The sequence below is a fragment of the Lutjanus erythropterus genome, chromosome 16 (assembly GCF_056507025.1).
Source record: "Lutjanus erythropterus isolate fLutEry1 chromosome 16, fLutEry1.hap2, whole genome shotgun sequence".
Taxonomy (NCBI): domain Eukaryota; kingdom Metazoa; phylum Chordata; class Actinopteri; order Lutjaniformes; family Lutjanidae; genus Lutjanus; species Lutjanus erythropterus.
This window is the reverse complement of record NC_139332.1, coordinates 22,511,061-22,527,691: the sequence shown is the minus strand read 5'-3', so window position 1 is coordinate 22,527,691 and position 16,631 is coordinate 22,511,061. Positions and strand designations below refer to the sequence as shown.

Here is a 16,631-nt window from a genome sequence, read left to right as displayed (position 1 = left end):
CTCGTCAGAGGGAAAGAGATATGGAGGTGGCCAGTTAACCTAAATACCCAGGGAAATAATTATTAAAACAGTGCTGCCACGGAAACAGCCACTAGCTTACAAATACACACTGATAACTGTAGTATTTAAGAATACGAAACCCTTTCTTGCAAGCAATACATGGAAAGAGATTTTAGTTGATGATCTTTTAACCCAAATGTAAAGTTAATGACACAGTAATGTGTTAGGAATAATTATCATAATGGTGTGTTATAAAAATAACAAGAAACCATGAAAATGTCCTTGAAAAGTCAAATGAAGTCTGCTCATTAGTGATTACACAATTCCACTTTGACAGCACTTCAGATTATTATATCCAATGTAATATAAACTAAAGGGTAATTAATTTGCTGTTTAGAAATATAATAACTTGTCAAGTTGGAATTAGTGTAAAGTCTAATCAACAAGTTCTATTAAAGTACAGAAAACAGAAATGTTAATTGGACCTGTTAATCTCAGATGGAATCAAAGAGCTAACGTTGTATAACGTCTACATCCTAAATCCTACACCTAGACTCAGCTTTGTGTGATATTGGTACAAATCATCTCGTCTTCCCTTTTATTTGTGTCCTCTGTACCTCCCCTCACTTCCCACTTACTGTCCCTTCTCATCCTCCAGCCCCGTGCGGAGGCCACTATTCAGCCCCGAGTGGCGTGATTTTGTCTCCCGGGTGGCCCGGTTACTACAAAGATTCCCTCAGCTGCGAGTGGGTGATTGAATCAGAACCTGGACGCTCCATCAAAATCACATTTGACAGGTGGGTGGCATAATTCTTTGATTCTGGATATTGTAAAGACTCTCAGAGCTTTGAGCGGGCAGAACTGTGCAAATTCATCAGATTCGCCATCAGTTACTTCTGACAAGCAAAGATTTACAGACCTGTTCACCAAGAATATAATGATCATCTCTTAAATTTCATAGGCTGTATAATTAATATTGGGAGTTGTATATTGACCAGGAAGGCTGGGTAATATTTTGGTTTATGTCATGTGTTCTCTGAGCTGTGAGCGAAGACTTGAGAGGATCCTGTAAAATCATTTTTCATTGGTTTGAGTTTCTGTTTCAGCTTTATTTCATTGTCAAGCAAATTTAATAATATTGGCTCAACAACTTGTGGAGGGCTTGACAGACTGGACTTTTTTCCTGTCGCCCTGCAGCATTTTAACTCAGTTAAATGAAAAACAAAAAAAAACAAAAAACACTCACATAGAAACCTTGGGTACCATTGTTGTTATTATCCCAGATCATTAGTCATTATTTTAAAGCTGCACAATTCAGCAAGTTTTAAGGACCGATTGGCCATGAACGTGATTCAACAGCAGCCATTATGTTGCCTTGATAAGCTTCCACTTTTGAGTATGAATGCTGCACAGATCCAGCATTATGTGGACAACATAAGCTTGAGCCTTTTCCAAGTTAGTGTTTTACTGTTTGTTTTAAACTAAATGTGACAGATCTTCTTCAAAAACTTCTGATATTGTTGTGTTGCAGGTTCCAGACAGAGCTGGGTTATGACTTCCTGGAGATCCATGACGGGCCAAACCTGCTGTCTCCTCTAGTTGGCTCCTTTAATGGCACCCAGGTGCCCCAGTTCCTGTTCAGCAGCAGCAACTTTCTTTATCTGCTGTTTACCACCGATAACAGCCGATCAAATGCTGGCTTCAAAATATTATATGAAAGTAAGTCAGAAGCAGAAACAGCATGTTTATGGATATATACACATGTGGACATGCATTCATAGATACAAAGCTGATTGTACTGCATGCTGCACATTCCACAGATCAAAATAATACATAAGCACTTTATGCACATAAAAGCACAAACAAAACAGTAGGTGTGCTGGATGTCAGGACGCAACATTACACTGGTAGCCCACCAGACACAGTCTCACAGGCTGGCCTCACATGCAGTCATTACCTGTGACAAACAAACAACCATGGTTGCACAGCATGACGCTTTATGATGAGATTCAGACCATCTGAGTTTTAAATAAGCTGCATACATACCATTTAGATATCTAATCCTTTGTTGTTGTTGTTGTTGTTGTTTTCTAGGCGTTACCGTGGACAGCTACTCATGCCTGGACCCTGGCATCCCTGTCAATGGTATTCGCTATGGTCAGGATTTCTCCATCGGCTCCACAGTGTCGTTTGGCTGTGATTCTGGCTATAGACTCAGCCATGAGGAGCCGCTAGTATGTGAGAAGAACCACTGGTGGAGCCACCCCTTACCTACATGTGATGGTAAATATCTAAGACATAACCTCTCATATAAATAAAAAATAAATAAAAGTAATGTATAATTCCTCATAGGTCCATTGCTTTACTTAGTACTTACTTTTGTTGCAGCATTGATTAAATATTATGCTTTTAAAAAATTATATTTGGGAAAATTCAGCTGGCGACAACCCTAAGAAACATGACGTGGAATGTTGAATTAAGTAACGAAATGTTAAAACTGACATTGATAAATCCATGCAACATAACCTCCAAACAATCATATTAGGACATATTTCATGCAACATGAAACCGGTCCTGTTCCGGTTCAAGCAGCTAATTTTGAGCATTTTCACCAAAAAGAAACCAGTAAGGAACCTGTAAAGTTGGTTCTCAAGAGGAACCAAAAAATAGCAGGTTTTCCTTTGGAACCAAACCTTCCTTTGGAGCCTCACAGTGGCTCTTCAGAAACATATAGGTGACGTCATGGAGACTACCCACCCTGTTATCCTCATAACTTTACAGTCCTTGACTAGTTTTGTTTTTACATTGATTATTATAAGATCACACTGCATTTCATCTATATACTGGTACAGACACAATATGCACAGTATGCTTTGTAGGTGCACATGCTGACATGACATAGCACAATGTCAAATTGACTTTCCTGCCAATAATTATATACTGATATTTTATTTATAGTACAGAGACTTTTAGAGACTTGACCCAAAACATTTCTGGACTGAAATACATTGAAACAGATTAGTTGATCCTTTAAAAAGACACAAAGAAGCTGAGGTGGGTGAAAAAAATCAGCAATGGAGCTTGCCATGCCTGTATGAGGAGCTGAGTCACATAGAACATGTTGTTCTGCGACAAAACCACTGGTTGAATCAAACACACACACACACACACACACACACACACACACACACACACACTTGGGTGTACGCAGGGGCAATTTGCAGTGAAGGCTGCTGTGGCTGATAGGGGATGATTTGAGGAGAAGATTAGAGATCTGTGGGCATGTACAGTGTGTGTGTGCACGTCTGCATGTGTGTGCAGGCTTGTGTGTGTGTGGTGCTTTTATCCACGTGCCTCCTGTCACCTCCTCTCCTGTGTGAACCGTGAACACAGGAAGGTTTGAGGTAAGGTTGACGAGAGCCTGTGTTGGCTGTCACCTCCTCTCTCTTCTCTCTCAAATCAAGGAGTGGAGGAGGGGGGGGTAGCGGAGTAGCTGTGGGGAGGAGGGGATCTTTCTCTCATTCCAATCATGGGGGAGCAGGAGAGGAGGGAGGAAAGAGAGATGCGGCACTGCTGCATCAGTTTTGTGGCGGCTTGCTCAGTTCGGCTTGTTGGTTCATTCGCTTGTTAACCACATTTGAATTGCACAGTTCCCAGGACTGGCAGCGGTTTTCTCCGAGGAGGCAGTTTGAGCATATAAACATCAAGCACGCTGCCTGGAATTTGCGGGCTGAATGCCATTAGACTGTGTTTACACAGATTGTAAACATAAAAATATAGGAACTATTTGCTGCTGTGGCTGGTAAGAAATGCTTTACCCTGATGATTGACATCCAGTACATGATGAATCCAAGCACGACACTGCCAAAGGCAGCCGGCTCAGCCCAGGAAAATGTTGCAGAAATCCACTGTTGTTCCTACAGAAAAGATTTCTAGAATTTTAACCAAAGTAGTGCATTTAATAATTTGTTAAAATACTGACTACAGTAAAACCAGAGTTTTAGTTTAATTTGATTTGAATCCCAAAGATTGATGCTGTAGTGGTATTACTCACCCCAGCTTCATTCATATGAAAAAGAGAATGGATAGAGAGACCAACTAACAGATAGAGGATGAGAAAAAGGCGAGATGGTAGGAGATTTAAGAGAAAAATAGACCGAAACAGAACCTGGCAGGGATAGAGATGTAATGCAGTGTTTCAAACTTCTCACATAGCTCAGCATTCAACATTAAGAGCTTCCTGGCAGAAAAGTATTAATAATTAATAGTGCTATGTGTGTGTGCATGCAAGTTTTTTGTGCATGAGTGTTTGTGCCAGGCTGTGTGCATACAGTGTGTGTGTGTGTGTGTGTGTGTGTGTGTGTGTGTGTGTGTGTGTGTGTGTGTGTGTGTGTGTGTGTGTGTGTGTGTGCGCATGCATGCTTGCATCTGTGTACTTGTTTAGCTTGGAAATATTCTCACTTCTCACCCTTGTTTTGGGGGGATGCTGATGTTTTGAAGGTGTGTTGGTTGAGATACTGATGCTCTGTTGTGGTTTGAGCACATTTTCAATGTCTGACATTCCTGTTTTATAACGGTTGTAGTGGAGGTCACCATTGCAGAGGGTCTGTACAGATTGCAGTCTGGGCTGCAGTCCTCAGAGTTAGTGGTTCTTGTTGGTTAATTGTCCTGCTCAAGGAAACTTCAGCAGAACTTTCAGATTTGACCTTCTCCCAGGTGCTCTGCCACCGTTGCGCTTTTGAGGTAATGTTATGGCATCTTATAGGTTTATTGTAAGAGAAAATGACAGGCCAGTCGGCCAACTGTAAGATGAACCAAGTGGAGCGAGCAGAAATGAAGAACCCTGCAACACATGCGTGCATTAGTATGCATAGAATGAGCAACAGATTTTTCCCAGCTTTTCCGAGGACCTGGTCTCAACTCTGAGCATCTCTGCGAGCACAGGTCTCTTACTGCATAACAATGTGCTCAGCTGAACCATGAGCAGAACTTGTAGGGTCATCCTGAGGCCGTACTGAGAGGTTCAAAATGTTTTAAGTAGTCTCTAAGAAACATTTGCACTGCTGCACTGCTCTGAATATCACTGATTTGAATCACTTGAAATCAGACTGCATTAACAGAAATAACTACTTCAGAGACAAAAGGCATTTTACAGTTCTTGCACACTATGCAGACCCCAGGAAAGACTAGCTGCTAGCTTAGCGGCAGCTAATGGGGATCTGAATAAAGAATAAAGAATAATGCACAGCGGTAATGCTGTTGGAAAATACCTTAAATAATATTCAAGCATTGTCTTCCTTGGGATTTTTATTTCCTGTGTCAAATCTGTTACTCACAGACTGTCCATCCCAGAGCAACAAAATCTTGCAAATGAGTTTGAATTCTCCCACACTTCTCAGTTAAAGAGAGTACACTTATTGTCCAGATGGTCACTTGTTATATAACAAGAAACTTTGCATTTCAGCCAGTGACTCCAATTAGTCCAGTAACTTTGTTTTTCTTTACTTTTTTCTCACATCTTTTGGCTCACAACGTATCCACTGCATATATTTTTCATTGACTTTGAGTTGGTTGTTTTATGCACAACCCGCTACTGTGGAAACCACTCAGAGTGATCATGTCTGTCCCAGTGAGCACCAACTGGGATTTCAATGTTGATTTCTGTTTTTCTTGTTGAAAACTGACTGATATTCAGTCTAGACCTTTTCGTCCCCTCTTTTCAACCAGCTAAAATGCAGTTTCAACATCAAAAAATCAACATGTCACAAAAGACAGATTTGTGATGGCCTTTCTCCAAGGTTATTGTTCACTTTCAGGTGAAATCTGGTCTACACAAAGACATAATTTTAACACATTTAATGTTTTGTATAAAATGTCATAAATACCAACAGTAAAGGCTGTGTCTTGCCAACAGCAACCTTCTAGGACTTCATCAAGTTCTGAATGTATATACGCGTGTACTTAGGCATAGGCTTAGGCTATTCCAAATCTATATGCACCTAGAAAAATATAAAAAATACAGTACAGCTGTTTCAAATTACTGTACACATTTAATTACTGTACACTGTACATTCAAATACACTATGATGAGTACTATGAGGTAACTATATTATAACTGTATTGCTTTTAATGCTGAAAACACCTGTCAAAGTAAAACTTCAGATATGTATTTACAAAGTAGCACTGAAATATGATTTCCGACTAGCAGTCGAGATAAGTTACTGCAACACTTAAGCCACTTAATTAGTAGTACGGATCTTGAAGGTTGAGCTAATTGTTGCTAAGAAGAGAAGCTGTATCTTTAATTCTGTTAAAGATACAGCTTGAGTCATTGAGTACATGCAATTATTTATGTGCCATGTGTTGGCACGTACAGAGGGACCTACTCCTCCCACTCCTCTGATCCCCAGCTCCCAGAGTGCTACTTTAATTGTGTGAGCGTGTCACACTTTGAACATGAAGGGGACCGTGGTCACTGTCATCACTGCTGCCACAGATTCTCACCTCCAACAGATGTGTCAAAGAGCTGTCTTCTATATGCAGCACACTCGAGTAAAGTGAAACAACTATAAACAAGATTTCATATGTCAAATGCCAGCAAGTAAACTGATATGCTTGTTTAAATATAAAACTAAGTGCAGTTTTAGTTAATCTGTCAGGATTATTATCGCTGTCATGTGATGTCAACATGTGAGGAGGAACGACCCGAATCACCTGTGCAGTTAATCAGAATTTTAACTGTATCAACAGCAAATAATCCATTTTTTATAATGCCAGTTTGTGGTGGATTTTACATTATTTATGTCATTATTTTTATGTCTGTGCAGCAGTAGGAGGAATAAATCAGAAAAAAAAAACAAAATTTGCAGCTGTCAGTGCATGCAGAAGTTTCTGCCCACAGGTTTTAGAGCAGAGCCAGAGAATGTTGTAAAATATATGTGTATATGTGTAATATATGTAATGACGACAAAATGTAATTTTGTGCAGCTAAAAAGTACAAAATCTAAGTTTTACTGTAATCTACAGCAAAGTGCACAGTTTGGATTCCCTGTTAAATTCTATTAAAATGTCCTGTCTAACTTATTTCCCACTGATACTGTGAGTGATAGATTACTGTAAAAGGCATGTAATGGAAAGTCTGTGACAGGGGACATTTTGTGATGATGTTCAGCTTAAATGTTGCTTAATATCCAGTATTGTTCTGTTATCCATCGTTGTTATTCAAATGTAAAGTTGATGCTTAACTTTTTATTTTTGTCAAGCAGAATTTTTGAAGCTCTAGTCAAATTTAAAAGGTGGATAATACAGCTGTTCAACTAAATTTAAAGGACTTTGAGTTACATGCACTTTCTTTTAGGAACTTTTATATTTATGCTCCCAAAACAAATCATACAGATGTTTTTTTTTTACAATCATAACTGCAAATGAAATAAATTACTGGTAAGCAGATTAAAGAGTAGCGCTTTAATTAGTTTAAAATGATTGTGAGTGTACATTTTCTAGAAAATATGATAATAATAATAATAATAATAATAATAATCCTCGACAAAAATACAACCCACCAATCCATATAAATTTTTTGATTTAGGATCTCTGTCTCTGTATCTGCCTCTATCTACCTCTCCCTCGCTTGTAGAGTTTGTGTGTGTGTGTGTGTGTGTGTGTGTATGCATGCATGCATGTGTGTACGCACCATTGAAATGGTATTAAAGGTCCACAGGGGAAGCATTATCTGTTTTAACAATCAACGGTCTGATGCTAACCTTGTCTCTGCCTCCGTCCCTGTCCCTGCACATCTCTCTCTGTCTCTCTCTGCCTCCCTCTCTCTCTGCACTCTGTCTCTCTCAATCTATCCAGCTCTATGTGGCGGGGATGTTAGAGGTCCCTGGGGAACCATCCTTAGTCCCGGCTATCCAGACAGCTACCCTTCATCTCTCAACTGTACCTGGACTGTTGAAGTCAGCCACGGGAAAGGCAAGAGACACACACAGATTCACACTCCTTAATAGAGAGAGACAGAGTGAGAGACAGTTGCAAGTAGCACACACTAGTGCAGTGCCGCTACTGCTACACTACAACCAAAAACTTGCATTGCATTGGATTCAGAGGGACACATATACATTCATATTTATATTTGTGGCTGGCTCACAAAATGTTAGTGTGTCTTATGTATTTTGTAACTTGTCATGATGTCATCAATGCCAAATTTGCATCTGCTGTAAATCAAAGTGTAAAGTGTAAAAGTGTAAATAGTTTCTAATGATTATAATTGTGGTTATATTGATTAGCTGAGAAAGAAACTAACTTTTCTCTCCTCTCTTCACTCTAACAGGAGTCCAGTTCCAGTTCAATTCTTTTCATCTGGAGGACCAACATGATTACCTCTTGGTTACTGAGAACGGGAGTTTCCTGCAACCACTGGCTCGCCTGACTGGCAATGAGTTGCCTAGCAACATTAATGCTGGTCTCTATGGCAACTTTAAAGCCCAGCTACGATTCATCTCCGACTTCTCCATTTCATATGAGGGCTTCAACATAACTTTCTCTGGTAAATTACTTGACTGTAGTTATATTATGCTATTATATTCCAACAAGGTCTGTTTAGTTGATTAAAGAAGTGGGTTTTTCACTTGTACTGGAACAACACAGAATCAGCGTAGACTTTTATGAGGAGATGATCCAAGATAACACAGTAAAATAATAGCTTCTCCTTACAAAGTAGAGAGCAGAGCAACATTTTTTAACAGAATAAAGGCAATTACGCCCTCCTAAAATGTATTGTAAATGGTAAATTATCAGACTAAGCTTTACTTCAGGTAGTAAAGTTACCAGAGAAATGCTGTTAACCTCATTTATACAGCACCTTATCACAGTGTTCTTCAAAATAAAAAAAAAGTAGATAAAAACCAGCAGACATAAAATACTGACACCGTACAAGTGTAGAAGCTTAACAAAGAGGTAAATGTTGAGCTGCTTTTTAAAGGCATTCGAAGCATCTTAAGGTGTGAAAGGCCAAAACCACTAAAGCACAGTGTTCTTTAGTTTAAAACTTGAAGTGAGGTGCCACTCTCAAGGCCTGCTTAGAGAATCTTAGTGACCTTTTGGTGATATGAGGCTGAAGTGGCTCACTAATGTAGGTGGATGCCTGACTTTGTAGAACTCTTAAGTGATCAGCAGGGTCTTGAAATGGATGATCCAACAGATAATAACAGAGACACAGTTTTTCTTCCACCTTGGGACAAGGCTGACTGGGGAAAAACTAGGAACAGTTTTAAAAGGATTGAATACACAGAGATTAATTCCCATCCAGTTCTTGATTGAGGTAAGACAGGTACATATTAAATAAGATGTATAACTGGATCTTCAAATTGTTGTACATTATATCTTTAAAGAGTAACTGCACCCAGTTTTAGAATCGTTTGGGGGAACACCAAGAGTCAGAGTCTCAGGGGTCTGCAGGGGTGACCCAGAGGTACCCACTCGCTGCCTATAGACGTCAGCTTACACATCAGTCAGTGTGATCAACAGTGTCAAAAGCTGCTCCAAGATCCAGCAAGATCAAGCTCCTGCATCACTGTGCACCAAGATGTCACAGGAGATTTTGACAAGAGCTGTTTCAGTAGAGTGCAACTGACAGCAGCTATGACTGAAAATTGTAAAGAATACTATGCACATCCCAGCTTCCTGACATCCACTTTCTCTATAACTTTACCTTTAAAATCCTCCTCCAGTCATGTTTTAAACAATGTAAAATATTCTGCAAGGAGTAATAAATTGTGTGAGGTATGCTTTTTTTGCTAAATAAGTTTAAATACCTTATATATAGCTCTACACCTTACCTTCATTTAGTATTCAAGGATCGTGAATATGCAAACAGTCTCCACCTTCTTCAGTCCGGTCAGCAGTCAACATGGACAGAGAGACTAAATAGCGTAAACAGTTGAGCGAGGTCAGCTCATCTGTGTATCGCTGCTACAGACTGAGTGACAAGCAAGAGTGAAGATGAACCCATGTTTTCATCCCAAAAGTTTGACAAACTCTGAACTCCTCCTGCCAGTAAAAGTTTCTGCGTCAGAGCAAAGTCAGCATGACTCCCAGGTGTTTCCTCCTCCACAAGCTCCAGTCAGTCCCTCCCTGAGAGTTCCCTGGCTCTCAGCAGCTGTCTGTCGGCTATGTCTCGGTCCTCGGGTGAAAAAGTTCATTCCCCTTTATTGTGAACACGCTGTAATTCAGCTATATATGTTCAAATCATAAACTGATTATGAAGAACAAAAGCATGAGGGCGGTGCACTAGTGGACGTATCAGAATGGTAATGTATTTTATATAAAACAACATGTCTCTGTTGTCAAGGCAGAGTAACACTGTGGATTATGTGCACCTCGCTTCTCCTTGTTTTTGCTAGCTACATCCGGCTTCCTCTGAGGGCTGAGCATCACCTTTATAGCACCACCCCCTCAATTTACAGGATTGGTTCCTTGGGTTCATTATGTAATATCTCCTGCCTGTCTGAATCCCCTGTTTTGAGACTTTGCGCTCACCACAGTTTCAAAGCAAGAAATACTCAAACATGACGTTTTCTGCACTCACTCCTGTCTTGTATTACATGAAAAACACTACATGGACATGTAAAAAAGGTTAAATATAGATTGTCCTTACATGGCAACACAAAGCTGTGGATGCTTTGTGAAGTCAAGTGAAATGTTAAGCTCTCACTGTCCCTATAAGCAGTGATATTTCACAAGCAACCTTGAGAACTACCCATAAAACCTTGTGAATAGCATATGAAAAAAGAGAAGGAGAGGAGAGAGGTAATACAACATTACACTGAATGTAATCCACCATTAAACAACACAAAAACAAGAAAAAAAGATGGAGTTTTACTCCCCACAGCCTGAACAGTGGTGCTCTGAGAATCCATACTCATGTTACATCACCTCCACCCTCATCCAAAATTAAGGAAAGGGTTAAGGGGCCAAGTCCAAGGCTACATCTGCCCCTCATAAATCAAGATCCTTTGTCTAACTTCCCTTTCAATGCTCTCTCATTGACTCTAAATAAAGGAGTACTTTCATCAGAGTCTACACTGAGGGATGTTATAAGGCGTCCCAGATGGCATAAGCTGATACTCAGAATGTAACACATGGGAGGTGTCACCGGAGATGTGATTTGCCAATCTCAACACGCTCAACAGGCTGTGTCATCCTGCTGCACACTCTGACATACACATCACATCATCAGTCTTAGGCCGCTGAAAATAAATATCCTGGTGTTGCATGCTAAACACGATCAGCAAGTGCATTTCAGGACACGGCGGAGAAAACTCACAACTTTCGGACTAATTGTCACAATTGTACATAACATACTGAAGATCGTCGCCATGAGGTGCTTGTTTCAGTAAACATTCAATGTTATGTTGGTTTTATTTTAGAAGATGGGGTGGATTTTCCTGGACTTTGAGTGTGATGGGTATTGATTTGTTGATTTAACACCGTTAGTAGAGGACACTCTAATTTACACTCTAATTTCATCACCTCTCACTTACTGTTATGGCACTCATGCAGCACTCAGCAAAATTGAGTGTAGCTAAGAAAAAAATCACTCAATAAAGTGCACATTTTAAAATATATTTTGATTTAAAGATATTGTCCATCAGTATTTTTTTTAGCCAGAAGCACACAAAGGGCAGATTCCAGAGTGCTGACCCATTGAAATGTATTTTTAATGTTTATTTATGTGTATTATATATTCTGTTTCTTTTTTTCTGCAGAATATACTTTGGAGCCATGTGAGGACCCTGGGATGCCTCGGTTCGGCAGGAGAAACGGCTACAGTTTTGGCGTTGGAGACACCTTGTCTTTTTCCTGTAATATGGGATATCGTCTAGAGGGGGCACCAGAGTTAATCTGTCTTGGAGGAGGGCGGAGAATGTGGAGTGCTCCTCTACCAAGATGTGTCGGTATGTGGTAATATTACTACTTATTTTATCTGACCTCCAGCCCATTTTGATGGTTAAGGGAGTAAAGAAAATTTGTGGAGGTCTGTGGTTGTGTAGTCATTAAGACAAGCTTCTAAAGACTTGAAGACATCTGATAATCAAGTCAATCAATTTAGTCAAGTCATCTGATGTTCAATGCTCCGAAAATACACACACCGGAGTTGGAGTTCAGTGACTGCCTGCCTTACTGCCTACCAGACTCAGAGCATGACTAAATTATTAGTTAACACGGTCACTTGTTAAACTGAAACATCAGCAGTGCAGTAGTGCCCTTGCCTTATGAAAGTCTGAAGAAACTTTTAAATATGTAAATCTAATATTAGTGAAGACTCAGCAACCCGGTAACTTATTTCTCCGCTCAGATTTGATAAGAACACATTTTGGTGGTCTGTTACAGTGAAATAAGTAAAGATATACTTGGCTTACTTCATAGAATAGAACCCGCCTACTTATGCTCGAACCACATTGGCTCACAGAACTAAGGGCCTCGGGAGGGAGGACTGCAGTTGGACCCTTCCCATTGGTTCAAATGTAGCATTTACTGCATATAAAGTGCAGCTGTTCAAAGCAATAACAAGGTATGTTTGTGTTTGATGCTTCAAAATGCTATCTCAGTAATCGTCTGTTTCACCATCAAAGACGGATAAGATTTTAATTATGTAACAGAACGCTGGCCTGACCAGAAATCAAGTTGAGCCTCCTTTGCTTGTCTCCTTGTCTTGAGGTTCTTTGCAAACAGAGGAACATTTGCCCACATTGTGACATGCAAAAATAAAGAAGTTCTGAATATGTATACTTTTATATAGTAGCTTCAGTTCAAAAGCCAGGAGACACACACACAACCAACTTTGTTTCTGGTGTTTCTTCGACTTCATTTCACCTGACGTTTCTGTCCTTGACTCTTCAATGAATCTTTTTTAAACAGTGTACCAAAACATGTGTTATACAAGGAAGAAAACTGACTATAAAGTGAATAGGAGCTCCACGAACAGTTATATAAGCCAAGTTTCACTCCCTGGGTGAACAATGAATGTCACTGATGTGGTCACCAGTGGGTAGAGAGTTTTGACCTATCCACACTCCTGTATCACCTCTTAAAATTCTAAAATTCATAATCAAGGACATCAGTAGAAATGTTTTATTTGACACTGAAACTTTTTTGGATTTATCATGTACTTGGGTGCATTAAAAAGCTTGTTTAATAAGTGGAAAGTTCTACACAGAATTCAGTCTTCAGTCTTCACAATGTCCTTTGAAATTTATGTTGGGACAGAATAACTATTTTAGTTTGCCTGTTTCATATTAATTAGAGTTCAAATTAATGTCAAATGTTTGCTAAATAAGTAAGTGTCTGTATATGAGTTGTAAGAAATCATTAATACTCTTTTAGAAAGAGTCGATGTTTATCACGGTTTAATTGAGCGATATATTAATTAAGTCTGGCAGGCACTGAGAAGGCAATCACTGAACTCAAACTCCAGAGTGTGTATTTTCATTTAAAAACAGCTGATCTACTTACAGTGTAGGACTCGTCATCACTTGTTTTTTTTTGTCATTGTCAGTTTACAATGTTGCAGTTGTCTTGCGTTCCTGCAGTGCTCCTGCAGCTTTCCTGAGCTTCTTCATGTCCAAAGCGGAGGAAATGGGTGGGGGGGGCAGCTTGCTTCAACCCTAGACTGTATATTAAATATTAAAAGGGATTCAACTTATTTAATATACACTCTGTGGCTCCACCTCACTATTCAGCATTCATTTTCAGGTGCACAGTTGCTACATATCACTTCTTTAAATATTTCATACTCAAATACAGCAGAACATTGTGGGGCTTTTGTTCTGGTCCAGTATACAAGTGGTTGTACTGTAGGTTCATGTGCCACATTAAATTCTGATCCATAATGATGAAACTGACTGTCATCCACAGTGGAGTCTTAAAAGCAGCAAAGAAAAAACATGAATGAAGAGACAACATGAAGTGAAATTTAGATGCTGTGCAAATGCACACGCACCTGAGAAAGAAGAACCACTTTATGAACCGTATGCCGGAGGAACAAATTGCAGTAATGACGCATCCATTTAAGTTAAAAAGGTTTAACCCTGGGTGGAAAATCTGCATACATCCTGAGTTGTATCACTAATTAATTAATGCATAGAGCTGGAAGCAAAAAGAAGTGGGCCTAAAGAGTAAATGTGTGAAAAGATAGAGTTTTGACCATGTTTTGAAAACATCTAATGACAGGCTTTTTAGATATAGACTATCACACACATACATACACTTCAGCTAAACCATAATGACAAAATAAAGAGAGAGATAATGATGTTGATTCTGGTCATTATCCTTGACTAGGACATTGGTCTTACATTTGTTCCCTGGGCTTAAGTACTGTCTCCTACGTAGTAGTTCAGAATAAGTCTAATTCGGAACATGAGAATCAATACTCTGTGATCATAACTTCAGCTTCTTTGTAAGCAAGAAATGCGTAAAATGAGATTTGATTTGGGTGCAGATGTAGAATCAATAGAGGGCAATAATAAAAGCCAAACAGACAACACTGAATGTTTCTGCACTCCTTCACAGGATTGTTTTCAGCAACGCTATGAGAAGTGTGGGACTAAAGAGAAGTAGAAAGAAGCATCCAGTTCTGGTAAAAGTGCAGATACAGTATGTAACTTTAATTTTAGGTCGCCAGTAAGAACAAACCAACCTTATTTTAAGCTTTGCGTGATGTTTCCAGGGCCAGTGTTTACGTCTTTGGCACTTTGTCATCAATGTGCAAAGACTGATAATGCAAAGAGGTGGGAGTGGTGTTGTGTGCCGGTGTTCTATGGTGTAGTGCAGTTTGCTATATTTAGTTCCTGTGTGTTGTGTTGCATTGCTGCGTGATGTGGTGCACATCACACACGTGCAGTGAGGTGGAGAGGAAAGGGACGGTTAGAAGACCTTTTTTGGTGATTTTTACTAAGAGATGTATTTTTAAGTATTGCTTTGGTTGCCTGCATTTATGGTTTTACATGAGGCTTATTTACCTCCCTATCTACTCAAACTTATTGTTTTCATAAAGCCCAAAAGGGAGTTGGAAAGGTACTAAGTGTCTATGCTTTTGCAGAAAATCAAATGTGCCTTTGGCTTATTTTTTCTACTCTGCGATTATTTCTGTACATTATTTTCTATTAAGCACTTTTGCTAAGGGAAGTGAGACAGAAACAGAAGGGAAAGAGAAAACAGGAACAGGCAAAAAGAGGATGAGGATGAGGATGAGGAGGAGGAGGAGAGGAAACTCAGGAGAAGCAGAAGAGGAAGGTTGATTGAAGTAGAGGAGGGTAAAGGAGGCACTATTCATAGAGTGGGAGACAGTGAAAGAGCAAGGGATTTAAAGAGGGAGAGGGTGGAGAGGTAATTTTCTAAATGGAAACTGTAGCAGCGTGATTTATTGACGATATGACAGCTGTAATATGACTATTACACCAGTAGAGACACAGAGAGGGGAAGAGAGGGAGCGAATAAGAGAGGAGAGGGACGTGGATACTGTAGATAGAGGGCACATGCAAGAAGTGCAGAGAGCAGGAATCTTTAGGTAAATTAGTTTCTGAATTTTACTACCTGTGCATTCTCCTCAATGAAAGGAGATGGCTTACTATACAGCTGTTTAAAAGGGTTATTAAATTACACGCACACATACACACAAGCACACATTGGAAGTGTTCATCCACTTATAGGAAAAAAAAAAAGGAATCATCTTCTGTAAAATGGAAAAAAGCTTTTCACTCTAAGGACAGCCTGTGTTCTCTATAACTGCTCATACTATGAACTAAAACTTTTATAGTATAGGACAGAACAGCCTTTTAAGGAGACAAAAACAACTTTAAAAGATAGTTCAAAGTATTTGAAGTGAGGTAGTATGAGGTACTTATCCAGAGTCCAGTGTATTACCTACAGTAGATGGTGGACGGCACACCCCCAGTTTGCAGCAGGAGTACCAATGTAGGAAGCCTTTTCAGACAGGAAACCACAATTATATAAACTGAATGTCTGTCTCTTCAAACCAACCAGACTCCATAGGCAAAATCAGTAATTTTACCTCGCAGGACACAGGAGTTGTTGGTCTACCCCTGCCTCAATCTGTTAGTTTGTGTGTGTGATTGTGTGACTTTGGTGTTTTGAAAGGCTAGTTCTGATTCACACACTAACACAAACTAAGTAACAGATTGAGGTGACAGTAGACCAGCAACTCCCGCGTTCTGCAAGTTAAAATGACTGTTTTTGCCACTGGAGTCTGGTTGGCTTGGAGAAAGTGATATCTAACTTGTAGAACAGCGGTCTTGTGACGGAAAAGGCTGTCTTTTACATTGCTAAAATATTTTTGGCTGCTGACCCTGTGCAGTACATTGTATAGCTTTCATGCTGGTACTCCTACTGCTTCTTAAAACTGTGAGTGTGTAGACTTCCACCCACTGAAGATAATACACTGACTATAGATTAGAACCTGATACAGTCACGCTTCAGATAATCTGAACTATCCCTTTAAACTGCAGAAGGCACATTTTTTAAAATAACAGTTTTGAATGTAGGCCACATTCTGTGGGAAATGTTGATGCTTTCCCACATGCCCTTAACACATCCCTATAAAAAATCTTAAG

The 16,631-nt window shown here is 39.6% G+C and overlaps 1 protein-coding gene across 1 annotated transcript in view; it reads left to right on the top strand.

The window, feature by feature from the left end:
- The window catches only part of csmd3b (CUB and Sushi multiple domains 3b), a 456,383-nt gene that overhangs the window by 340,576 nt on the left and 99,176 nt on the right, over positions 1–16,631 (top strand). Inside the window, exons 17-22 of the mRNA XM_084738341.1 lie at positions 659–797; positions 1,532–1,719; positions 2,095–2,283; positions 7,858–7,974; positions 8,333–8,548; positions 11,769–11,957. Of these exons, the coding sequence (XP_084594467.1) occupies positions 659–797; positions 1,532–1,719; positions 2,095–2,283; positions 7,858–7,974; positions 8,333–8,548; positions 11,769–11,957 (1,038 nt within the window). The remainder of the gene's footprint in view (positions 1–658; positions 798–1,531; positions 1,720–2,094; positions 2,284–7,857; positions 7,975–8,332; positions 8,549–11,768; positions 11,958–16,631) is intronic.